The 22,345-nt window shown below is 36.0% G+C and overlaps 1 protein-coding gene across 1 annotated transcript; it reads right to left on the reverse strand.

Moving 5' to 3' along the window:
• Positions 1 to 13,018: 13,018 nt before the first annotated feature.
• LOC130816018 (S-protein homolog 6-like) lies at positions 13,019 to 14,096 on the reverse strand. Its single transcript, XM_057682588.1, has one exon. The coding sequence runs from the start codon at positions 14,069 to 14,071 to the stop codon at positions 13,673 to 13,675; it is 399 nt and encodes a 132-aa protein (XP_057538571.1). The 5' UTR covers positions 14,072 to 14,096; the 3' UTR covers positions 13,019 to 13,672.
• Between the last annotated feature and the right edge of the window lie 8,249 nt (positions 14,097 to 22,345).

Genomic DNA, 22,345 nt, shown 5'->3' on the forward strand with positions numbered 1-22,345 from the left:
ACATTGCAAATATCTTGGCCTTTCGACTATTGTGGGTAGATAAAAAAAGGTTAATTTCTCGAGGATCGAGGAGCGCATTTGGAAAAATATTTGGGTGGAAGGAGAGACTCCTATCAAGAGCTAACAAAGAGGTGTTAATCAAGTTGTAGTCTAAGCCATTCCAACATATATGATGAGTATTTTTAAGCTTCCTGATCGACTTCTGGATGAGATTTACTCCTTATTGGCAAGGTTTTGGTGGGGTTCATGTGGGAACAATCAGAAAACTCATTGGCACAACTGGGACTGTCTTTGATTACCAAAAAATACAGGGGGATGGGCTTTAGAGACTTAAAACTTTTTAATCAAGCCCTCCTCGCAAAGCAAATATAGAGGTTACAAGAAGCGTCAAATCCCTTGCTGGATGTTGTCTTTAATGCTAGATACTATAAGCAATGCAGGGTTCTTGAGGCCTCAAGAGCTTTTGACCCAAGTTTCTCGTGGAGGAGCCTTTGGGGATCAAAGTCTCTACTCTTGGAAGATCTGGGCTAGAGAGTAGAATGGATGGACAATTGGGGCTTTGAGTAAAAATGGATTATGATTGGTGGATATCTTTGTGCTCCTAGTGCTACAAATGTTGAGGAGAGTAATTTTCGGGTGATCTAATTGACCGTGAGCAAATGCAATGGAGGGGAGACTTAGTCACATCTCACTTTGATCAATGCTCTTATGAAGCAATCATCTTTATTCCCTAGGCAAATGAGAATGTAAAGATCGACTTTCTTGGTCGCCTAACAAAGATGGAAGATTTTTCGTGAAGTCGGGGTATTGGCTAGGGATGCTTGGTAATCACAACCTACAGGTAACGACTCTACTGTTAGTGATATGAAGTTGCACAAATTATGGGGACTGCCTATCCCGCCAAATCTGACACATCTTGTTACGCCAAGTCCCAAATCTCAAGCCATTGAAGAAGACTTCGAGCACCTCATAGCTCACGTACTATCTTGCGCACTTGAGAGTGAGATGTGAGTGCAATAGAGTAGGAGGAGTGAAGTTTGGATCACTTGATGAAGTGATCAAGGAGGAAGACTTGGTATGCTTTGATGATTGCAAGGGAATGCCAAAGGAGGCTTGCTCAATTGGGCCGAGCATAGTGGGTCGGTCGAGCTATTAACTAAGAGCAAAACAGAATGTTTAGAAGAGGTGCTCCACCTGGTCAAGTGGATCTTCTGGGGTCGAGCGGGCCACAGCACCCAAAAACGCAAGTTGTCTGTTTTGTTCTCGGTTTGTAGTGGGCTTTTGGGGTTTTATCCTGAGGCTTCCTAATATGTTATGGGACTATAAAAGAGGTTCTTAGAGCATCATTAGGGTATTGAGAGAGGAACACACAAGTGAGGTAACTAGGGTTTCAACCATAAGAGTTCATCATCTTGTATTTGCATGTTTGTGTGAGATTGACATTAAAGGTTCAATCTTTATCTTGAGAGAGTGTTTTTAAGGCTTGTGTGAGTTGATTCATTGATGTATGTTGATATATTAATGATAAGAAACTTTTTTTAAGGGGAAGGTATCCATGGATACCTCATAAATCTTGTGTCTTTGTTCATTGTTGTTGTTGCTCTATTTTTGTTGGTTTCTTTGTGCATTTTGTTCTTGTTTGTTCTTCACTAAATACCATAGCCCATTCACAACAATTGATATCAGAGTTTTTGGTAAGATTTTTTGGTTGTTTGATGGGTGAAAGTTAGGGTCTTTGGTGAAGAAACAGGATGGGTGATGGTGCAAAGTTTTAAATTCCATTATTTGATGGAAGGATTAATTTTTCGGAGTGGAGAAACACCGTAGAAAACTTGTTGGTTCAACGAGATTATTGATGATTCTCTTGAGAAAAGCAAGCCAACATCAATGGATGAAGGGAAATGGGTGGCCATGAAGAAGAAGGTGGTAAGCACCATTAGGCTTGCCATTGCAACCGAAATCAAGTATAATTACTTGAAGGAGACTGACCCCGATGTGTTGTTGGAGAAACTTCAAGCGGTGTATGCTTCAAAGTCTCTTACCAACAAACTTTGCTTGAGATAAGAGTTGTATCAACTCATGAAGGAGAATGATACAAGAAAGTTGTTCAAATCGGGATTCTACTTGAAATCGTTCAAATTTGTAGAATCGAATCGGTAGAATCAAATCGTAGAATCTTAAGATTCTACAATAAAATTAAATTTGCTATGTAGTCGTAACTATTCACCTCAATAGTTTATGTTTATTAATTAAAGTTTCATTCACTTCATTTTTAAGAATGAAATAGAAAAGTATATAATAATTAGCTTACATTTTTTTTACCGAGGAAGAAACTTATTTTTAAAAAAATATGATGATGGATTGTTAAATTGTAAGAAAAATTAATGAAAGATGATACATAAGAAAAATTTTAAAAACTAAGAATAAATTTGTAGCATAGAATCGTTAAATCGTAGTATCGTAGAATCGTGTTATGATTCTACCTCTGCAAATTTTATTTTAATTAGCATCGTAAGATTCTACCAACGTAAGATTCTACCTACGATTTGAATCGTTCGCTTATTTATGGATTGTAAAATCGTAAAATCGTAGATCGGAATCATGATTTTAATAACCATGGATAGAAGTATGCAAGACCATATCAATACATTCAACCAATTGGTGAGCCAATTGTTGAATGCTAATGGGAAGCTTTCCGATGAGGAGAAAGCCTTACTACTCTTGCTTCACTTCCTAAGATCTATAAGAATATATGTCAAAATTTTCTCTTTGGGAGGGAATCTATCACACTCAATCAAGCATTGGCATTGTGTGAGGGAGAACGATAAGTTCATGGAGATACATGATGGGGAAGATAAGAAGGGGAATAATGAGGCACTATTTGGTGAGAGTTCTAAAGGGAGAGCAAAATAGATGGGTTATCAAGCAAGGGGGAAGTCTCAAGCGAGAAATGACTATAGTAACAAGGAGTGTTACTATTACAAGAAGAAGGGACACATTCAAATGATGTGCAAGAAGATGGAGGAAGACCTTAAGAAGATGAAAGACTTGAGGGTTGGGAGAAGAGATGTTGAAAGTAGCGGAGATGCCGCTCTAGGATTTGTTGATGATGATGACTATGATGGTGCACTTCTAGTTGAAGGAGGATTGACTCATAGTAAGGAGTGGGTGATTGACTCTGGTTGTTTATGCCACATATGTTTTGAGAAGGAAAAATTTGCTAAACTTAGCTATGTTCATGGAGGCCTTGTCACGTTGCCATATGATGAGAGAGTGAAGGTGGAAGGTATTGGTGAGGTTGTGATTGTGACACATGATGGTGTCAACAGAAGGCTAGGTGATGTGAGGTACGTTCCTAAGCTTAAGAGGAACCTCATCTCACTTGGTAGATTGGAGTCTAAAGGATGCACCTTTATAAATCTAGTGATGGGTTGTTGAAGGTCATTAAAGGGAGCATGATTCTTATGAGAGGGAGAAGTGAAAGCAACTTGTATGTGCTACAAGTTGAAAGTGGTTGCCTAGGCCACATTGATGGTTGCAAGTCACTCAAAAAGGTGACATTTGATGATGATGAGAGATTTGGGCTTAAGGGGGAGATTGTTGTGCCAAATCCCAAATTTCAAGCCATTGGAAAAGACTTTGAGCACCTCATAGCTCACGCACTATCTTGCGCACTTGAGAGTGAAGATATGAGTGCAATGGAGTAGGAAGATTGAAGTTTAGATCACTTGATGAAATGATCTTGGTGGAAGACTTGGTATGCTTTGATGATTGCAAAGGAATTTCAAAGGAGGCTTGCTCGAGTGGACCGAGCAAAAGTGGCTCGGTCGAGCTGTTAACCAGGAGCAAAACAGAATGTTCAGAATAGGCGCTCGACCTGGTCGAGCGGGCCACAACACCAAAAAAATGCAAGTTTTCTGTTTTGTTCTCGGTTTTGTAGTGGGCTTTTGGGGTTTTGTCCTAAGGCTTCCTAATATGTTATGAGACTATAAAAAAGAGTCTTAGAGCGTCATTAGGGTATTGAGAGAGACAAACACAAGTAAGGCAATTAGGGTTTCCACTATAAGAGTTCTTCATCTTGTATTTGTATGTTTGTGTGAGATTGACATTAAAGGTTCAATCTTTATCTTGAGAGAGTGTTCTTAAGGCTTGCGTGAGTTGAGTCATTGATGTATGTTGATATATTAATGATCAGAAACTTGATTCGAGCTAGAGGTATCCATAAATACCTTTGGGGCCGTTCTTAAGGGTAGTTTTGAGGTGTAACCACCTAGGGCCCAACTTATAAAGGGTCTCAAATTGAGTTAATCTTTATTATTAAAATTTAGTTTGTGCATAAGTACCTTATCTTTATATGATCTTAATTTTGTACATTTATTTGAAATTAATGTGATGGAAAAAAAAGGAATTATATGATGCATAGTTGGAGAAAAAAGAACCGAAACCTACAAGGGTTCTTTTTTATTTTTCTCCTAAGGCCCAAAAATGGTTAGAAACGGCACTGATACCTCAAAAATCTTGTGTCTTTGTTCATTGTTGTTGTTACTCTATTTTGGTTGGTTTCTTTGTGCATTTTGTTCTTGTTTGTTTTTCACTAAATATCATAGCCCATTCACAACACATCTCCAGTGGCGTGCATGTAGGAACTCTCTCCCGGTTAATTATGTTCATATGCCCAGACATATGTCCCTCTCTAACTTATGTACTTGCTGCAACGAAGCTCCAGAAACTGTCCTTCATGCTCTATTTACCTGTGCTTGTGTGCGTGATACGTGGAATGATCATCTCTGCTGTCAGCTTATCTTTGATGCCCCAAAAGAAATCCTTTATCGTACTATTTAGATTTTAGATAGCTGCTGTCCCACGCTACGGCGGAGAATTTGTGGGCCTGCTGGTTTGGGATGATTTGTGGGTCCCATTATATCACTCTTGGCTACAGCGGGGTAGGTGAAGATCAACTTTGATGCTCACAAGTCACATTGGTGCTGACTGTAGGCGTGGCTTTGGTATTGCAATCAGAAACAACAGGGGAGATTTGCTCATTACTTGATTCACATAACTTTGTTAGTTGACAACTAGCATATATTGTTCAGTTTTTTAGCTAAGTCAATTATATTAGCCCATTGTTAAAAGAAATACTTCTATTAAGTAAAAAGTAGTTTTTTGGTTTTTGTTATTGACTATATATCTACGATATGAAGGTTTTTAATTTTGGCTTGAAAAGTGAATTTTTTAGTTGACTTAAAACTACTTATTAAATATTTTTTGGACCTTTTAACCTATATATAAACTTGAAGTCAATAAAATTGCCTAAAAATCATTTATCAAACATACTCAGAGTAAATGACTGTTAAAATATAATTCCATGAAAAGTTGAATAATAAAGTTAATTAATATTTCATTGAATAATAAAGTAATGGATAAAAGTGGGTATTATAAATATTAAAAACTATAAAATATAAAGTTAGTAGGAAAATATAAAGAAAATAACATTGAAGATGTTAAATAAATTAGAGTACAACATGTGGGATAATAAGCATAATAAAAATGTTAACTTTGGCATCAAATTATGATAGATTTTCAAGTGAAGGAAGTTACTAAGGGAAGCTCTCCCTTTGTCAGAGGGAGTAAGCGTTCTAATGAAGCGTGCGCTTTGGTGGAAGGAGTGCGTGCTCCCTTCAATCAGTGACCTCTCGAAAGTTATTATTCAACTTTATTGCTTTACTATTATTATCCTACCCCTTGATTATCCTCTCTTAATTCTTTGAACAATCATATTATCATTTCAAGAGGTGTTTTAATATTATTAGAACACATTAATACACTTTGACTTTAGCTTGATTGAGATGAATTAAAGTTGTTAGGGTTTGTCTATATAATGAGTTTGTTTCCCTTTGTTTATAAACACAATTGTGAATATCTTGTTCCCTAGCGTCTCACATTTATATTCACTTTTGAAAATGTGTATTTACTCCACCCCTAAAGTGGTGATCGTAAATTACATATTGTGGGTGTGTTAACTTTGAAAAATGTGGTATTTGCTCTACAATGATGTACTAAGATTTAGCTTCTTACATTTATATATTGGGTGATTGTAAATTGTGGTATCTAAAACTTTTTTCAGCCACATGGTTTCTTACTTTTAGACTTTGAGACTTTTGTTTCTTTTGTTTTTAAGGAGTTTGCTCTACAATGATGTACTAAGATTTAGCTCCTTTAAGTTTTATATACTTTTTGGTTTTATGAGTGATAAGTGTAATTATTTACACTTATTTATATCATTTTATACTCCTTAATTAATTTTATATCATTTGCACTTAGTAATTTCGTGATTATTTTGAAGATTTATGCTATTTTACTCGTTTTGGTTATTCATGTTGATTTTGAGTGGTTTTGATTGTTTTAAGCATAATTCTTATGGTTTTATGATGACGGAGTTCACTAAGAAAGATTATGTTCTACAAAGAAAATGAGCAAAAGAGTAGAAGAGTGTTTATAATACAAAAGTTTTGAGGTGAAATTTGATACATGTCTACTCTTTTGGCCATAACTTTTGATAGCAAGATATCATTAATGAAAGGTTTACGGAATTGAAAACTTCAAGAGCTTTCCAACGGTATATATTATATGTCCAATTCTGACAATCGAACAAGAAATGGCGACCGTTTGAAGTTTGCTGAAATTGTCAGCACAAAACACCGACTTGGCTTTTTGTCCCTAGATGTGGACGCCGACTAGGCTTTTTCTTCTGGAATCCATGCAACCCATTTTTCAATACTTTAATTTTGTATTATTTTTTTATCTTTATTTTAATTAACTTCTTAGGGTTTATTTAGTGGTTAATGAGGGGCATTTAGGTTAAGCCTCCTTTAGGGAGCATAAGGGGAGAGATTGAAAAGACCCCTTCTTTCTTCTTCTTACTCTCTCCTTCTTCCTTCCATTAGACTTAACTACTCTTTTCCATTAGTTTTACAATTAATTTCAGCTTTTAATTTAGTTTTTCATTGATTTCATCATTAATCTTCCTTTAAGCACTGTAAGTTTTCTCTAGTATTTAATTTTCTTAGTCTTTAATTCCTTGTATTAGTTTTAATCTTCCTTTAGTGAACTTTAATTTTTGTCATTAATCTCTCTTCAATAAAAACTTGTTATTGTTCTTCATTCATTGCCTTTTGATTTAATTTTTGCGTTCTTGGAGTTTAATTATTGTTTTCTTGAATTTGTCATTAATTTCATTCTTAGTCATGTCTAGTATCATCCTCGGGTTTGTATTTATTGCTTTTACCATGATTAGTGAGTAAATCCATTTTCAAGGGTTAGAGTTTGAACCTATAAGTCAAGTATGATTTGATTTTTTAATGTGTCTATGAAACTAGGATTAAAGTGGTTAAATTGTGCTAATAACCCTAAATTAAACATGCTTTGTCGAACTAGTCAATAGAACTAGCGTGTGAGATTGGGATCGACTTTGCTTTAGGGTAAATTTTAGTTAAATTCTTATTAATTTGTTCAATAAAACTAGTGTGAGAATTGAATTAGTAGGGTCTAAATCTAATAGTTAATCAATAGAGAGAGATTTTGAGATGAACAAGATCATGTTTAACCACGTAATTGATCTGACATTTCATAGACATTAATGAGGATTTGATCATACAAGATTTTAGGGGATTCCCGACACTCTAGATCTCTTCATCATATAGTTTAATCCATATTTCTTATTGCATTTGTAGTTTCTTAGAATACAACCAACCAAAAATTTTTCTCTTTGAGCAATATAATTAGTAGAAGTTAGCAAGTTTCTTGTCCTAACTTCCTTGTGTTCGACCCGCATCTACACTTACACCGTGCGCTTGCGGTTAAATAAAATTTGCACATCAATAAGGTATATATTATGTTTTTTTTTTCATTTAAGAGTAGGTGAAAACTGTTTTAAAGGTTATTTCTGCAAATCTTTTTTTGTTTAGAATGACAGGTTGTTACACTCTCTCCCTCCCACTTTTTGGCCTCACGCCTTAAATACTGCCACATATCTTCTTAATATTTTACCATCTAAATTACATGAAAATTTCACACCTACTCACATTCTTTATGATAAATCTCCCTTCTATGATCATCTCCAAGTCATTGGTTGTTTATGTGTTCTTCTAATTTCTCCTTCCAACATCCACAAATTACAACCTCGCTCTTTTCCATGTGTATTTTTGGTACATCCGTTTTCTCATCGAGGTTACAAGTGCTATGACCTATCCAATCACAAAATTATAATTTCTCATCATGTTCTTTTTGAGGAAGCCTCTTTTCTTTTTTCTCGGTCTTCTCCTTGCTACCCACAAGATTACCAATTTCTCAATGACAATATACCTTTAGTCATTCTTCAAGAATTCTTACCTCCTCTTATTCCTCATTCTAACCCTAACTGCCCAGCCCATTTCTTACCTACTGGGCCTGCCTCACGCGGTTCATTTTTCTATTCTCCTATTTATGCTCCTAACCCCCTCCCAATGGGCCTGTCTCCAGCCTAGTCCCCAGTCCAACCCAGCAACTTTCCGCAGGATCCTTCAATGTCCACTCTGGATCTGCCTCTAGCTCAGCCCAATTCTCCCCTCTCGTCTGGGCCTGTCTCACGCAACCCAGATTTACCAACTCTTCACGATACACCCATACCACACTAATCTCCTTCTTTACGTCCTTCCTCTTCTACAAGCATTAATATGCGTAGTCAACATGGTATTTTTAAGCCCAATATCAAATATTCTCAAGCCTTATCTATCTCTTTTCCACCCATGCCAAAAAATCCTATTCATGCACTCCATGATCCGAACTGAAAAAAGTCTATGAAAGAGGACATGATGCTTTGATTGAGAATCATACTTGGGATCATGTACGCCGGCCTTTTATTACTAATATTATTCAGTCCTTAGGGATCTTTTTGTTTATATAACACCAATTTTGATGGTTTTTTAAAGCGCTTACTGATGGGAAGTCTCAACGAGAGGTTGTTGATTGTGATGAAACTTTTAATTTTGTGTTAAGCCAACTTTCATCTGCCTAGTTTTAAGCATTGCTATATCCAAGTCATGGCCCATTCATCAGCTTGATGTTATGAGTCCTTTCTTCATGGTCACTTGCATGAAACTGTTTACATGCATCAGCCCTTGGGTTTCTGTAACATTGTGCTGCTTTTCCTCTCCGTAAATCTTTATATGGTCTCAAATAGGCACCACGTTCTTGGTATTAAAGGTTTGCTGATTTTGTGTATTATTGGTTTTCGTAATAGCATTTTCAATAACTCTTTTCTTTATTTATTCTCAAAGGTCGAACATATAGCTTATCTCCTTCTGTATGTTGATGATATTATTCTTTTTTTTTTTATTCTCTTCATCAATCTATCTTGTCTAAGTTGAGTTAGAAATTTGCTATGAAGGACTTAGGTCCTCTTAGTTGTTTTTGGACATTGTTGTTTTTCGCACTTCACACAGATCTTTTTCTCTCCCAACGCAAGTATGCTGCTGAGAACTTGAGAAAGCAGAATTATCTAATTGTAAACCTGCTCCTTCTCTCGTTGCTACGACCAACAAACTCAATACTACATCTCGTTCTCCTTATGATGATCCTACATTGTATCGTTGCTTGGGCGGTGCTTCGTAGTATCTTACCTTCACTCATTCAAACATTTCATATGTTATTCAACAAGTTTGTCTCTTTATGGATGATCCTAGGGTTGAAGATATGGCTGCTCTCCATCGTGTTCTTCGATATGTCCAAGGTACTCTTGGACATGGTTTGCCACTCTATAAATCTTTTTTTTCTTCTCTATTGTCTTATAATGGTGCTGATTAAGGTGGATATCCCGATACTCTACATCTGTGTATTGTGTATTTTTGGCGGATAATTTAGTCTCTTCGTCTTCTAAGTGTCAACCACAGTTTCTAAGTCAAGTGCTGAAGCTAAAATTGTGGTATCGAAAATGTTGTTTCCGAGACCTGTTGGATTCGTAATTTATTTCTTGAGCTACATTGTTTCTTTCCATTCCTATACCAGTTACATACGATTATGACTGGTTTGGTAATCAACATGAAGTGCAGGTGTGAATGGTATTAAAATGTTAGCGTAATTTTGGTAGGAATATCTCTTAAAAAATTTAATGGTTATGCTTATTCTCCTTGATCAACCTATTTTGTTCATAATATTCATTCCAATGCATTATCATTTGAACATATGGTATTGGTGGTAATGGAAAATTGTGAACAATTTTTTTTTATTATCAAACTTATAATTATATTACCAATAATGGGAATGACATGATACATATTGTTGTGCGACGGCGGAAGCAAAGATCGAAAAACAATAATGAAACAATAAAGATTCAAACAAACAATAAAGAAAATCACACCGAGAAATTTAACGTGGTTCACTATCAACGTGATAGCTACATCCACCGGCACCGAGAATAAACTTTTCACTATAAACCGGGAGATTGCAAGATGAGTACGAGAAACCACAACAATGGCTCTCCAAGCTTTTTCTCTCTTAGTTTTCCTCACTTTGTGTTTTGCATTGCATCTCGTTCTAATTCTAATTACATGGGGCCTTTATATAGTATACCTCATAATAAAAAGAAATTAGGGTTAAGAAAATACAAAAAACCGTCAAATACTAAGAGTAACCGGCCAAAAACGTGCCAAGAAACCGCCATTACGCGACCCGTGTAAAACTACGCGAGCCGTAGAGTGAGATCAGAAGCAACTCCACGCCCCGCGGACATTGATCAGAACAGTCTCCGCGCCCCGCGGAGTAGTGTTCAAGTCACACCATATTTCAACAATCTCCACCTTGACGAGAACACGTAGTCAACCACTGCCTAATCAAACCATAGTGAAGCAAAACCATTCTCAAGCTAAACCCGATGCAAAGCTCAAGCATAAGCCATACATCCCGACAAGTCTCCAACCAAGACCCATCCCGATAAGTCTTCAACTAAGACCCATCTCATACTCGTTTCCAAGTATAACAACTCATAACGCTCAACTAGCATCACAAGTTCACTCATAATGCTCCATCTGCATCACGAGTACACGAGGCAAGCTCCACCTTGAGGTTGTGCACACCTCCACCTGTGATCAAGTACATAATTAAAGTTGATCCCAAATAGACTTAATCTTGGTGAAATACTCTATTATTATCATATTAGGTTCCTGCACTAATATACTCCCTTCTATTCATCCTAAGTGTCTCATTTTCTTATTTGGTCAAGTCACCCTAAATGTCTCATTTCTATTTTGAGTATGTTACCTTTACTAGTTTACCCCTATTAAACTTAGCTTTTTCACACCTTTATACATACTAATCTCACTTTACCCCTATAAATATTTTAAAAACATTCTATTTTTCTTTCACATGTGATCCCATTTGACCACCTAAAAAATGGTGAAAAGTCAAATGGGACGCATTAGATGAATAAGAAAGAGTATTAAATAAAGACGAACATGTAATTTATCATTTCTCTAGATGATAAGAATCGAATTCTTAAACAGGATGAAAGGGAAAGTTTTTAATCAATTAGATGGACATATTGAATAAAACTAAAAGTTCTCAAATACCTAATTCCATATACAAGATATAAGCATTAAAAAATACACATAAAAAAATTAATGACTTAATATTTGTAAAATCATAAAAACAACACACAAATACACACACACACACACATATATATATATATATATATATATATATATATATATATATATATATATATATATATATATATATATATATATATATATATATAAAAGGTGTAATAGTTTCATGATGAATTAAGAAAATACAATATTCGGTTCAACAATGGCCAATATCATTGAAATTTTCTCTTATGTATATCTTTAGATTCACATATCTTTCTCCAACATCTGATGATGGTAGGAAATGGTATGAATGGCCATGGCCACTTTGATCCAATGAAATATGCATAATAATAATATAAATTAGCTGAACAATGATTTCCATCCAAAATTGCTGTGCACATATATTAATTTAATGTGTTATTTATTAGAATTGAAAGAAAATATGACAAACTTAAAATATGAGTGAGATGCGAACATTATTAAAAGCTTGACAGTTTCACAAATTACCCGGCTAACAAGCAACTTGGACCTTCTATAGCGATTGATATTCCTTCCCTGTGAATGTCCACCATAGAAAATGCAATGGTAAATTCAAACAAAAAAGAAAAATAAAATTAATATTCAAAAGTAAACCTGGATACATACAAGATGGACAACCGTATAGAGCTAAAAAAACAAGGGTATCACATAATATTTACATCAACTTAGTATTATCTCAAATTAATTCACACCAGTTGTTTTATTTAGTTTTTTTTTTATGCTCTAACCATTACATATATCTTTGATTATTTATACTTTACAATTATAAAAATTATATTAATAAAATTTATATTAAGACGAATCAAATAAGATTTAACTTGACTATATTTTGACTTCTAAAAATCATAATCAAAATATAATTAAGAGTGATTAATGAATAGTGTCAAAAACTCAAACTAGACAATCGCTTTGTGTTGGAGAGAGTAGTAAATTATGAATAAGAATATTATAAATTTCGGCCAAGATCAAATCTTCTCTATGTGAAAGAGCAAATATTAATTTGGGATGTTTGATATGGTAGCAACATGTTTTTAAGAAACACGAATGATAGCTTTTTTTAAATATTTTCACAGTGTTGCATCAAACTTGTTTGCTTATGTTTTCTGTAACATTAATCAAATAAACATTAAAGTAATCGTAAACTACCCATTTTTGTAAATTCTTGGAAGGTATCAAACATTAGTAACTTGTCTTCCTCACTTCTTCAACTTATCTTCCATGAAATCTTCATACCTTTCTTTAAAACCTAAAATTCCGTTTAATTTTGGATTGTTGCTGAATTTACAAACTTGTTTTCTGCAATTTGAGGTAATTTTTCATAATTTTTAATTTTTTTCATGTTTATTTATATGTGAAAAATTAGGGCTTATTTTTCCTATTATTATGTTAATAGTTGTTATTTGGACCTTTAAATTTGTTTGATTTATTAGTTTATTGTTGAAATGAGGGCTTAATTGTGGTATTTTTAGTGTTTGCATGTTATTTGCTTTTGATTGTGTCTTTAATTTATTTACTAGTTTATTGCAAAAATTAGGATTCTAATTTGCTTTTGATTGTTTATTTGATTTTAATTTGCAGAATGAGTAAATATGTTACTGGTACGTATTAAGGTTTGCATGCTTAAGATGAAGACCAACTATGATGAATGAAGATCATTGTTTATTTTAATTAATACAATCGACCAATTAGAAAAGGGGGACTTGTACTTATTCTTCTTATGTCTGAATTGTCCAAAAATGGATCTTTTTGTCCACTTGAAACACAAAATTGAAAGCGTATTGATGATCACTATAACCAAAGGATCATTAAAACGATTTGGGTATGCATTAAGCATTTTTTTTATTATAATTTGTTATAGATATTCTCACCAAATGCTGATTCAATTGGGTCTGCAAATATGAAGAACATGTAAACGTGCTAAAAGTTTTAAAAATGGTGATATTTCCTTCAAATTAAGTTGCTTGATTTATTGATCACAAACATAATTAAGTATTTAATTCATGAGGTATTTACAATTTATCCCAAGCATACATTTTGCGGAACTTTCTTTTATATCCATGATACAAATAAATACCATCATCAAGTGCTTTCCAATAACAATGACGTCCACCACATTTTGTATCAACAAATTGTTGATCATCCACAAATGCATCAAACACCTTCTTCCCATGATGATTCCATGTAAGACCACAGAAATATAAACGTTGAACTCCAACTGACCAACCAGCTTTAACATCCCATGAAAAGTTTCCATTTTTAGGAAGTTTCTGAAGCTTAAGATCAGAATCACCAGATTTACAATGTACCCACAAATTGTCATTTAATCCATTCCCAATTATTACATGATAAGTTGCTTTGAATAAACCCCAACCTAAACCATATTCAATATTAATAAAAGTAACAACCATGAATGAAATTAATAATTGAACAAACTTTGCCATAATTGGAATAATGTTTATGTTTTGCTATTTCATAAGTACATACATGTGATTCATATCTATTTGTTCTTGGTTATTTATAGTGAGAATGACCAATGTGAAAATATTTATCACATTGATATCCAATATGATCATATTTATAAACAATGACAATAATCAATTAATATCAACATATCTACAACATTAATGCTTGTATTATCCGGATTTTTACAAAAACTTATTGATTTAGAAGGATATTTTATACACTAAAAAAACCACTCTATCGACTACCTAAAATAGTCGAAAATCGGTCGGTATATGTTTATACCGTCTAATTACCAACTATTTTACACAATTAAAATATAAGAAGTCAATATTTTGTTTTTGTAGGAAATTAGTCGGAATTTTTGACTAACACTAAACAGTCGAAAAATTTAATCATAATTTCTGACTAACATGTTAGTCAGAAATTAGTAAGAAATTTCAGAGTATTTTTTTTTTTGAATTTCATCCCAAAATGACAAGCTTCTTTTTTAAAAAAATTTCGACCATTTTGCCTACCAATTTCTGACTTAATGTTGTTCGAAAAAACCTCTTTATTAATTAAGAGAAAGCTCCACTAACTCTTATCCGAATTCCCTTTTCAAAATTTAAATAAAAATCCAATTCATCTCACATATGAAACTAGAATCAAACAACACTTCAATCACTACACCATATGTTATTTAGTGATTTTATTGTGTCGCTTTTATACATATTTTACTCATGATTCATGCTTCAATGTTGTAGAAAAAAATCACTTTGTATAATTTTATATTATTATTATTATTATTATTATTGTTATTATTATTATTATTATTATTATTATTATTATTATTATTATTATTATTATTATTATTATTTTCTTTTTTTTTCATTTCGTAGAAGGAGGCTTTACAAGAAGTTGGTGGGAAGTCGAGCAATAAGTTGAGTACCCACACCCTTCTTGATACAAAAAGCTAGTTTGTGGAAAATATAAATCCTAGATTTGGTGCTACTAGAATTACTCAAAGAAAACGATGCAATTCTTGACAACAGATCGAGCGCGTCTTCTCCTAATTCTCTGAAAGTGGAGAAGGAAAAAGGGATGAATTTATATCCATTTTCCTCGTACTTGGCAGAGTATATTTTCCTTTTTCTCTCTGCAACATTGGCTAAGAAAGCCCTAGGGACCTATGAGGAAACTCCAGTGCTAGCAAAGGGTGAGCCGCCCGTTACATCCACACAAGCGTCTTTACCATGAATCCAATTGAACAAAAGGAGATCCGCTGGCCTAAGATCTTTCCCTGCCTTTGAAGAAAACCCCACTAGTGTCTCCTTACGGATTGAAATCCCAGCTTTGCAACAAATATTTACGAGCATGTCCCGAACTAAATTATGACGGCACTTCACGCCAATCTCATTGGAGCAATGAACAGCGTGATCCCCCCATTTATCCATCCTGGAAGTGTTGCAACTCGGGCATAAGCTACCTTTGGCGAACAAGGGAATGGTGAACCGGTAGCATAGAACAGCTCGAAACTGATGATGATTCATTTATGTCCCAAACCATCAATAGGGATGGTAAGAAGAAAATCTTGGGCATGTGATTCCCGAGTTGAGCTAAGAATGACAACTTGTCTTGGGGTGAGCATGTAACTAGATACAAGGGTTTTCTCAACAACATTAAAATAAGCCCGTGCCAACTTTTCCATCATATGGGGGGCAGCGAGTTCATCATGGAGAGAAAAAGCGTTGGAGCCATAAAGATCAGGGAAGAGACCGAGAGCGAGTTCAAAAGTTGAACCCAGGGAAGAAAGATCGCAATTTGCCAAGATCTTGAAAGGTAAAAACGTCAAAATGGTGAATTAAACGGAAATTAACAAGACTTTAACATAAAATGCTACGACACGATAGATAGTGAATGTGACATTCGAGAATTTAAAATAAATAAAATAATTTTGGACTTTAAATTAATTATAAATTACCGTGAATCAAGTGGGTTAAGTGATAATAATAATAATAATAATAATAATAATAATGATATATATATATATATATATATATATATATATATATATATATATATATATATATATATATATATATATATATATAAAAGGGGGGGGGGGGGGGGGGAATTAATACCCAAATCAGAAACTTTTTCCCAATTCCCACTCATTTCACGTATTCCTTCACCGCCATTCCCTTCCCCTTCTTCCTCCTTCTCATTCCTTCCTTCTTCTTCTTCGAGCGACAGCAGCACCGGCACCATCTTCACCATCTTCTTCCTCCTTCTTGTAATTGTTGGTGTAAACAAACTAAGGTATTAAATCTCTTAATTTCTATGTGTAATTTCATTTTACTCATCTTTTATAATCGATTATCTTCTCATATGTTTGAACCCTAACTATTTCTAATCGAAATTACGTGTAAAAATCAATATATTTGTAGAATTTATTCCATTAAAGAAGAAAGATCTGAAAATCCTTTTGTGTTCTTTGTTCATCCATTTCGAAGGCTTTAGTTGGGTTATTTTTAGTGTTGATTAGTATTGGTTTTTGGGTTATTAGTGTTGATTAGTATTGGTTTTTGGATTATTTGATTTCTGGTATAAAGTTTGATATTTATTGAAATTTCAGTCCGGAATTTGAACGTTCTGTTTTGGCCACTTTCGAAGTAGTTCTAATTGTTTTTGGGTTCTGGTTCCTTCACAAGAATTGTAGAGCTCCGAGTCGCGGTCGCGTGGACACTTGAATCGCCCCAAAATGAGTTCGTATGAGGAAGTTATGCCCAAAATACTAGCAGGGTGTCTTGTAAATTTGAAAATGATATTTTTGATTTACTTGTTCATAATTAAAGTTGGAGATCAAATTGAGTACTCTTTTTATCATGTGTTAAACGCTAAATTTTATTGAATCTTGAATTTATATAAACTAATTGGATGAGTTATATTGATTGGGATTATTAGTTGGATATGAGATATTGGATAATTATTGTTAGAAATTAGGAATTTATGGAACATAATGATGATGATGATGTCGTCTTGATTTTGGTTGGGTTAATGAACTTCTCACGTAAATGTTAGCTGTTCATGGAGGTTTTGATAATGATGATGACAAGTAATCGAGTAAAATGATACTCTTAGGTGATATATTAGATGTTTGTTGATTTGAGAACTTGTTACGGGTATTATGTTGATTGATAGATTTGGGTGAAGTTGAGATTATTCATTTTGGGTTGTGGATACTCGTTAAGAGCTAATTGTTAGATGATTTAATATTTTAGATGGATTATTAAATTCTTTATGAGCAATAGCGATTGTGGGCTAGAGTGGTTACTTCCAGTTTAATAAGATGTAAATGGTGAATTAAAGATCAAGTTTTACTAGTATATGATGCTTAGAAATGTTAAAACCAAGAGTTATGGGTAAGTATCGAATAATTTGATATTCTTGAAAGTATTATGTGATTCTTTGAGGATTTCTAACATTGAGTTTGAATGTATATATTAGTGTTTTAAGTGGAAATATTAGAATAGCTGGTGAAACTATGCGTTCTAAGGATGAGTAGTAATGAACTATATGAACCTAGCTATAGTATCGTATGCGTTGTTGTGATGCTATGTTGTTATGCTTCAGGAGGCGACTTTATCGAAGAGCCCTTCTAATAATCGCGGGGTAGCAGACTTAGCCTCTTGAAGCGTTCTTTTTGGTGAGTAGTAACAGTCCCTTAAAAGGGGTCTGGCCAGGCTACCATTTGTAAAATGTTTATTTAAAGTTTGTGAAATTTATATGATTGTGATAAATGTTTATGAATGGTTATGCTGATATTGCTATGGTCAATGGATCGGGCTTGCGAGCTGGTCATTGACGGAGTTGAGGAACATGGTTCCCTACTCCCTGTTTTTGAAGCGAATTGTCATTGAGATATTGACTAGCTTCACCCGAGAGAGACATAGCCTTAGAGCTATGGATGTTCCTCTCAACTAGACTCCCTGTGCGCACATAGATCTAGGAAACTGATGTTGCTTTTAAACCATTGTTTTGAATTGCTGTGTTTAATTGTTTTGGATTGTTGTTTCTCACTCAGTTTAATCTGATTCCTTGTTGTTTCCATCTTTTAGCTGATTACAGATCAGATCCGGTCGGGAATAATCGGGTTAGCAAAGTTGGTGAGAGTGCTAAGGATGTCCTTTTGAGCTGAGGCCGTGGAAGCTTATAGATTGTATTAGGAATTTGTTTAATGTATATTAGTTCTGATTATGTTGATTATAATGGACTCGTAGTGAGTTATATGGTTACTTTATGTATAGATTAGATATTTGGTTTGAGATTTAGCTGTGATGGATTCGTTATAGAGCTGGTGATTCCTTTGCCCAGGTTTTGGGATATGATTTAAGTTACTTGGGAAATAATCCCCGTGACGACCCTGTTTACCCAGTCAACGGTAAGCTGGATTGTTACAGTTGGTATCAGAGCCGGTTCGTGAATTGAGGATCTTTGGATGGGTAATAAGGATATCGGATAAGTGTGAGTTAGAGAAAGACACTAGATATGAAGTTAGAGATTGGGTAGACACTAGTTAGTGGAGTATCGTGAAGCGGACGTTTGATTCAATTATTGTTTTACAGTGTTTCATATGCGTATGTGTGCATGTATCCTTATCGAGTTATTTGTTGTTGTTAAAATGTATGATCTTTGTTTATTTGTGCACGTATAGCGATGGCTGAGAATCGTGTGCCTTGTCACGAGAGTTATGAGACCAAGGAAGAGTCTAAGAGCTCCCACGACTCTGAACGTATGGTTACGTCACATGAGGCATCTCATGCGCGATCCGATCATACCGAGACCTCTACACCTGTCGCTCCAGCTGCCGTCACAGCCGAACAGTTTGAGACTATGCTAAAGATGTTCCACACGCAGCAGCAACAAAATCTTCTTCTGCAACAGCAGGTGCTTCAGTCACTTAACGCCGGATCTTCAAAGGGTAGTTCTGGGCACGATTTAGGGGCGTCACAAGCAGAGGGTATTCAAAGGTTAGCCCCTAAGACGTATGATGGCAAGGGTCCTCCTACTAAGCTAGACGATTGGATCCAGGAGATGGAGAAGATATTCGCGATACTGAAGACACCCGAGGATATGAGAGTAGATCTAGCGGTTCATTACCTAACCGGTGACGCCGATACTTGGTGGGTTACTCATAGAGATGCTCTTCTATCAGCTCCTTCCGCAGCTACATCGGAGCACTCTTCTACCGTACCTCCTCTTCCCTGGAGCTTGTTTGTTTCAGCGCTTCGTGATGAGTTCTTTCCTCTACATCTTCAGCGAAGGATGTTCGATGAGTACTCTCGACTTACGCAGGGAACCCAGACCGTTCACCAGTACTATATTCGATTTATGGAATTAGCTAAGTACGTGGATGACATGAAGATTGGGGAGAGATTCAGGGCTCAGAGGTTCTTATCAGGGTTAAGTCTGGATATCCGGGAATGTATGAGGAACCTGGGACATGAACATGTTAGGGATGTGTATCACGATGCCTGTGAGGTTGAACGCCTATGGGATGAGCGGAAGGCCACTCAAGGGCTAAAGCGACGTAGAGAGGACACCCATGATATATTACAAAACTTTGGGGGTAGACGATTTCTAACACCTACACAGTTCCACCGAGAGTCAAGATCTAGTTTCGGAAGATCAACCTTGAGCACTCCTCAGAGTAGTAAGAACATAGAGTGTTACCATTGCGGGAAGAAGGTCACAAGAGGGTTGACTGCTACAAGTACATACGTGAGCAAGGTTTAAGGGGTACACCGCAAGGTCCAGCGCAGAAGCCGACTGGTAGTCAAGCTGGTGTGACTCAGGATAGAAGACAGGGTTGACCGCAGGCACCTTTTGGACGTGGTTCGCAGAGTCAGGGGTCTGCTATGGGAAGTTCATCTAGACCATCTGTCGGTACACCAGTTAGCGGCACCAAGGCCACAGGGAAGCTTATGACTCTCAAGAGAGATGAAGCAGAGGTTAAACCAGGAGTTATTACGGGTATGTTCTTAGTCAACAATAAACCTGCATATGTTTTATTTGATTCGGGAGCATCACATTCTTCTGTTGCATCTTCGTGTGTATCAAAGTTGCATTTGCCTCATTCGCTTGAGATAAATAGTGAGTTTACACAACCATCGGGCGAGAGAATCTTATGTCAGCAAATGTACAAGGATATAGCTTTAGACTTCATGGGAATGGATTTACGTGTAGATTTGATAAAGTTTCCTTTAGATAATTTTGAGGTTATCTTGGGTATGGATTGGTTGAGGAAGTACAAGGCTAGTATTGATTGTTGGATGAAGAAGGTAGCTATACGAGGACCTAAAGGGCGAAAAGTGATTTTTAAGGGTTTTGTGCCAAAGAATCACACTAAGATCATATCTGTTATCAAACTGAAAACATATTTGAGGAAGAATTACCCGATGATTCTATGTCACGTAGTAGACACGACGATGAGCACACCCGAGATAGGAGAGATACGTGTAGTACGTGAGTTTGAGGATGTTTTTCCTTTTGAGATACCTGGATTACCACCTCCGAGAGCAGTTGATTTGACGATTGATCTTGTACCGGGCACGAGTCCAATATCTAAGGCTCCATATCGTATGGCACCTAGAGAGACATCAGAGTTAAAGGTGCAATTGCAAGAATTGTTAGATAAGGGTTATATACGCCCAAGCGTGTCTCCTTGGGGCGCACCCGTTCTCTTCGTTAAGAAGAATGATGGATCCTTTAGGTTATGTGTAGACTATCGAGAGCTCAATCGGGCAACTGTGAAGAACAAATATCCTCTTCCTAGGATAGATGACCTGTTCGATCAGCTCAGAGGTGCATCGGTGTTCTCTAAGATCGATTTGAGGTCTGGTTATCATCAGCTGAACATCTCGCCAAAGGATATTCCTAAGACAGCCTTTAGGACACGATATGGGCATTATGAGTTTACGGTTATGCCCTTTGGTTTAACCAACGCACCGGCGGCATTCATGGCCCTCATGAACAACATCTTTACTGCGTATCTTGATCAGTTTGTTGTAATATTCATGGACGACATTTTAGTTTAATCCAAGGACGAGGATCAGCATGTCGAACATTTGAGGATCGTATTACAGAACTTGAGAGAGCATAAGTTGTATGCCAAATTCTCAAAGTGCGAATTTTGGCTACGCAAGGTTTCTTTTCTTGGGCACATAGTGTCTAGTGAGGGTATATCGGTAGACCCGGCGAAGGTGGAGGCGATTTCGACTTGGGCCATACCAAAGAACGCATCTGAAGTCCGAAGTTTCTTGGGTTTAGCGGGGTATTATCGGAGGTTTGTACGTGACTTTTCCAAGATTGCGCGACCGTTAACGCAGTTGACCAGAAAAGATATACGTTTTGTTTGGGATGAACAGTGCGATGAAGCTTTCAGGATTCTCAAGACACGACTGACTTCTGCACCTATCTTAGCATTACCTGATGGAGAGTCAGAATTTGAGTTGTACACTGATGCGTCGAAGAATGGTTTGGGGTGTGTGTTGATGCAAAATGGGCGCGTCATTGCGTATGCTTCACGGCAACTAAAGACTCACGAGATCAACTATCCGACACATGACATGGAGTTAGCTGCGGTAGTCTTTGCTCTCAAGATATGGAGACACTATCTGTATGGTACTAATTTTAAGGTCTTGTCTGATCACAAAAGTCTGAAGTACATATTCACCCAGAGGGAGTTGAATATGAGGCAACGGCGATGGCTAGAGCTGATTTCAGATTATAATTTGGAGATCCGATACCATGAGGGAAAAGCTAATGTTGTCGCTGATGCTTTGAGCCGGAAAGCTGTACATAGTTTATGTAATGCCCTAGCTAGAGTGCGCTTAAGAGAAGAAATAGAGGAGATGGGTATCGAGATAGTAGAGCATGGGGCAGTAGCGTCGATGATGGAGGTGACATTTGATTTGTTTGAGGAGATAAGGATGAAACAGACCGAAGATATACATCTGATTGAGAAGGCTTCCATAGTGGTAGAAACACCTGACCCACATTTTAGCATTCATGAGGATGGCAGTTTGCGATACGACTATAGATGGTGTGTGCCTAACGATTCCGACCTACGTACTCGCATTCTGAGAGAGGCGCATAGTTCATGTTTCTCCACACATCCGGGCACGGACAAGATGTACCAAGATCTCAAGAGAACGTTTTGGTGGCATGGTATGAAAAAG

Source organism: Amaranthus tricolor, chromosome 6, assembly GCF_026212465.1.
Source record: "Amaranthus tricolor cultivar Red isolate AtriRed21 chromosome 6, ASM2621246v1, whole genome shotgun sequence".
In the NCBI taxonomy this organism is placed as follows: Eukaryota; Viridiplantae; Streptophyta; class Magnoliopsida; order Caryophyllales; family Amaranthaceae; genus Amaranthus; species Amaranthus tricolor.

What these genes read in the sequence shown, in the direction of transcription:
- LOC130816018 (XM_057682588.1), bottom strand. Translation starts at nt 14,071, where the DNA reads ATGGTTGTTACTTTTATTAATATTGAATATGGTTTAGGTTGGGGTTTA.